Source organism: Arachis ipaensis, chromosome B06 (genome assembly GCF_000816755.2).
Source record: "Arachis ipaensis cultivar K30076 chromosome B06, Araip1.1, whole genome shotgun sequence".
NCBI classification, from domain to species: domain Eukaryota; kingdom Viridiplantae; phylum Streptophyta; class Magnoliopsida; order Fabales; family Fabaceae; genus Arachis; species Arachis ipaensis.
In genome coordinates this window covers 10,800,083-10,803,166 of record NC_029790.2, presented here as the reverse complement: position 1 = coordinate 10,803,166, position 3,084 = coordinate 10,800,083, and the positions used below count along the sequence as shown (strand labels likewise).

Sequence of the window (3,084 nt, the reverse complement as noted above, 5' to 3'; positions counted from 1 at the left end):
TCGAGAGAATCATAACCAACCTATGATTTCCATAATTTGGGGGCCATGCTGTATCTCCAAAATGTTTCCCAGTTATAACTATTCTTGTGTCAGTTTTAGCTTATCCGTAGTATTATATGGTCCTATTCTAGTGTGTTAAATGCATTGTAGCCAATAGCAGCATTGCCTTTAATATGCTCCTTACTTCCAATTGCATTTACATGCAAACTGTCTAGAAATTGTAATCTTTGTATATCAATATTTTAAAATACTTTTTCATTTAATATAATAGTATACTTCTAAACTCTTCCTGATTGTAGTTCTGCAGGGAGTTATCTTTTTGTATCACACACAGGTTTTGGTGGAGTTTCATATGCAATGGCCATCATCTGTTGTAGACTTGGTGCTGAGGCAAACTTTGCATCCACAGTCCCACAGCCATTATATGGTCCCCACATATGTGCAGTGTCTGAAGAGAACCTGCCATCCCGAGCTTCTGACGAAACAGCACTCAGGATGGGCGACTATCGTGACATTTTGAGCCTTACAAGAGTCCTCATATATGGCCCCCAAAGCAAAGCAGATGTTGATATTGTCATTGAGAGGTTATCATCCAAAGCCTGATAATTTTATGATTGGGGAAATTTGTTTTTGGCAATATAGTAGTATAAGGACCGTTGATGTTTAATTTAAGGCACTGAACATTTTTTCTTTTATTCAATAGATGTGCAGGTGCAGGGCATATTCGAGATGATATTCTTCATTACAGTAAAGCATTTCAAAAGTTCACCGACGATGATGATGAGAAACGTGCATATCTTATGGACATGGGTATCAAGGCTTTGAGGTAAAATTATTCCTTCAACTGCACAATTGCAGAAATGTTTCATTGATACTCCCAAAGGTTATCTGTATTATTAGGATGCTAGAGCCCCGAATTCAAGAATTGATATAATGTGACGTTGTTTAGTCCCCAAAATGGTTTATAAAAAATTATTTTGCTATAATTCTACCTTTGTCTTATATTATATTATTTAAATTCATAATCATTATGGTGAAATTTTAAAAATACTAAATATGTAATCAAATGGTGTGTTGAGTCTTTGAAAGGGTTATTACAGCTTAAATAATGCATGTCATAGAATATGATATGGTATTACGTGGTAAAAACTTTCAAATTGAATTGAGTCTAAGATTGATATTGACATAAGTGGTAACATCTTTCTTGTGCGCACATCCACCTACACACCAAACAACTGAATCAAGTAAATAATTATAAAATTTTGATAAAGTCGGGAAAAATAAAAGAAATTATTCACGGTGCATGATTATTGTTTATTATTTACGTTGCAGTTTAGAGTTGGAAATTATGTTGATTACATATAACACAAGAAATATCTTGTAATGCTTGTTGTTTTTCCTTACTTGATCTGCAGGCGGTATTTTTTCCTTATCACATTCAGATCCTACCTCTATTGCACCTCTCCTTCGGACATGGAATTTTCTGCATGGATGGATGCTAGGCCAGAGCTTGGTCATCTATGTAACAATCTAAGAATAGACAAATAAAATAATGTAGTATATTAGCAATGCTCATAATTCTGTTAATGTACAGTTGGCATTTGCTGTTACAGTTTGTCCACCATCTCTCTGTCCCATGCCGCGCAAATGCCTTAATTTTTGGTAACGACGCCTCTAATTGTAGTAGTCACTTACTGGTTTGCAAACTGCTCTTTCAGGCAGAGCAGAACAGCATCATCTAGTTAGTTCCTCTCTTCTCTTTGTATGTTAAGGTATCATCAAATTGCTTAAAAGAGCAATATCTGATTGCTTAGAAGTCTGGCATGTAGGGGAAGATTTTGGTGGACAGAAAGTGTTCATTGTGGAAAGTGAAAACCCATTAGACATTAGGTTACCCTGCTAAGGAGTGTTACTTACATCTCTCGTCCATAGATTGTATTGTATTGTTATTTCCGTGAGGTTTTCTTTGGTTGTTTCGTAAGGGTCCAATCAAGTGTTTCATGATAAATGAGTTTGAAGAGACTATAGTTATCTTCATTTAGTAAAGGGAGGGACGAAGTTCCCTTTTTCATTGCCTTTTTAACCTTAAAATTATTTCCTTTCAAGAATCAAAAGTTTCAATATATTTGTAACTCTCTCTCGTACTTCAATTGAAAACTTTTACTTTACTATGTGATATGTAGATTTTTACCATTGATTGACAAGATAATCCTTAAAAATGAACCCATCAGAATATTCCAACAACAGTTTTACTACACATCTAAGTTTTTTATGGTAATCAAGTCCAATTAAGTTAGTTTAAATTTAACAAAAATCAGTTTTATTAACAAAGGCGTGAATATACGCTCCAACTACTATTTCCATTAACAACATTTATATCCTCCTCCTCGTTCTTCTTCGCATTCCTCCTTTTTCATCTTCTTCACATGTTTTCTTTTCATTGCTTTTATTTTATTGCTACTGCTGTTGCTGCATTTTTTTTCTTTTTCTCCTCTTCCTAGTGATTTTAGAGCTATTATTGAATCCTGGTTGTTCTTTCTTTTATTTTTTATTTTTTATAATTTTTTATATTTTGAACTTATAATAGAAGCTAAATTGTGAGTAGGCAATGTGGACATCACATTCTATAAAGTATAAACTAGTGACCAATCTAACGATCTGTTGTCAACTAAACAGAATGCACGACATGCTGCGCTATACCCTTTCTCTAGCCAGCTAAAAAAACAGAGAAAACTGGAATCCTCGAATACACCAACTTAATATTATATTTGTGATTGAAAGTCGTAAAAACTAAAAGGCTTAGTGGGTTGATAGTTGATTTGGAAAAAGTGTACTATTTGTTCTAAACTAATATAGACCCAAACCTCAAAATTTAAAAAAAAAAAAATTAGGACGCAAAAACAGCATAAAATGGTCGACAAAAACAGCGTGCATGGAAGAATATGGATTCGGTTCTCTACTTTTAGTGTAGTGTAAGCTGCGGAGAATCTTAAGAAACTTATGACTGAGTTTGTGTTGTGCAAGAGATTTGAGATCCTAATGAAGAAAAAAGAGAAAAAAAAAAAAAAGGAATTAATTAAAAAA

At 33.7% G+C, this 3,084-nt stretch overlaps 1 protein-coding gene across 1 annotated transcript in view; it reads left to right on the top strand.

Moving 5' to 3' along the window:
- LOC107646005 (paladin) overlaps nucleotides 1-2,077 on the top strand; it is a 9,586-nt gene extending 7,509 nt beyond the window's left edge. The window contains exons 15-17 of the mRNA XM_016350175.2: nucleotides 300-584; nucleotides 704-826; nucleotides 1,416-2,077. Of these exons, the coding sequence (XP_016205661.1) occupies nucleotides 300-584; nucleotides 704-826; nucleotides 1,416-1,548 (541 nt within the window). The 3' untranslated portion in view covers nucleotides 1,549-2,077. The remainder of the gene's footprint in view (nucleotides 1-299; nucleotides 585-703; nucleotides 827-1,415) is intronic.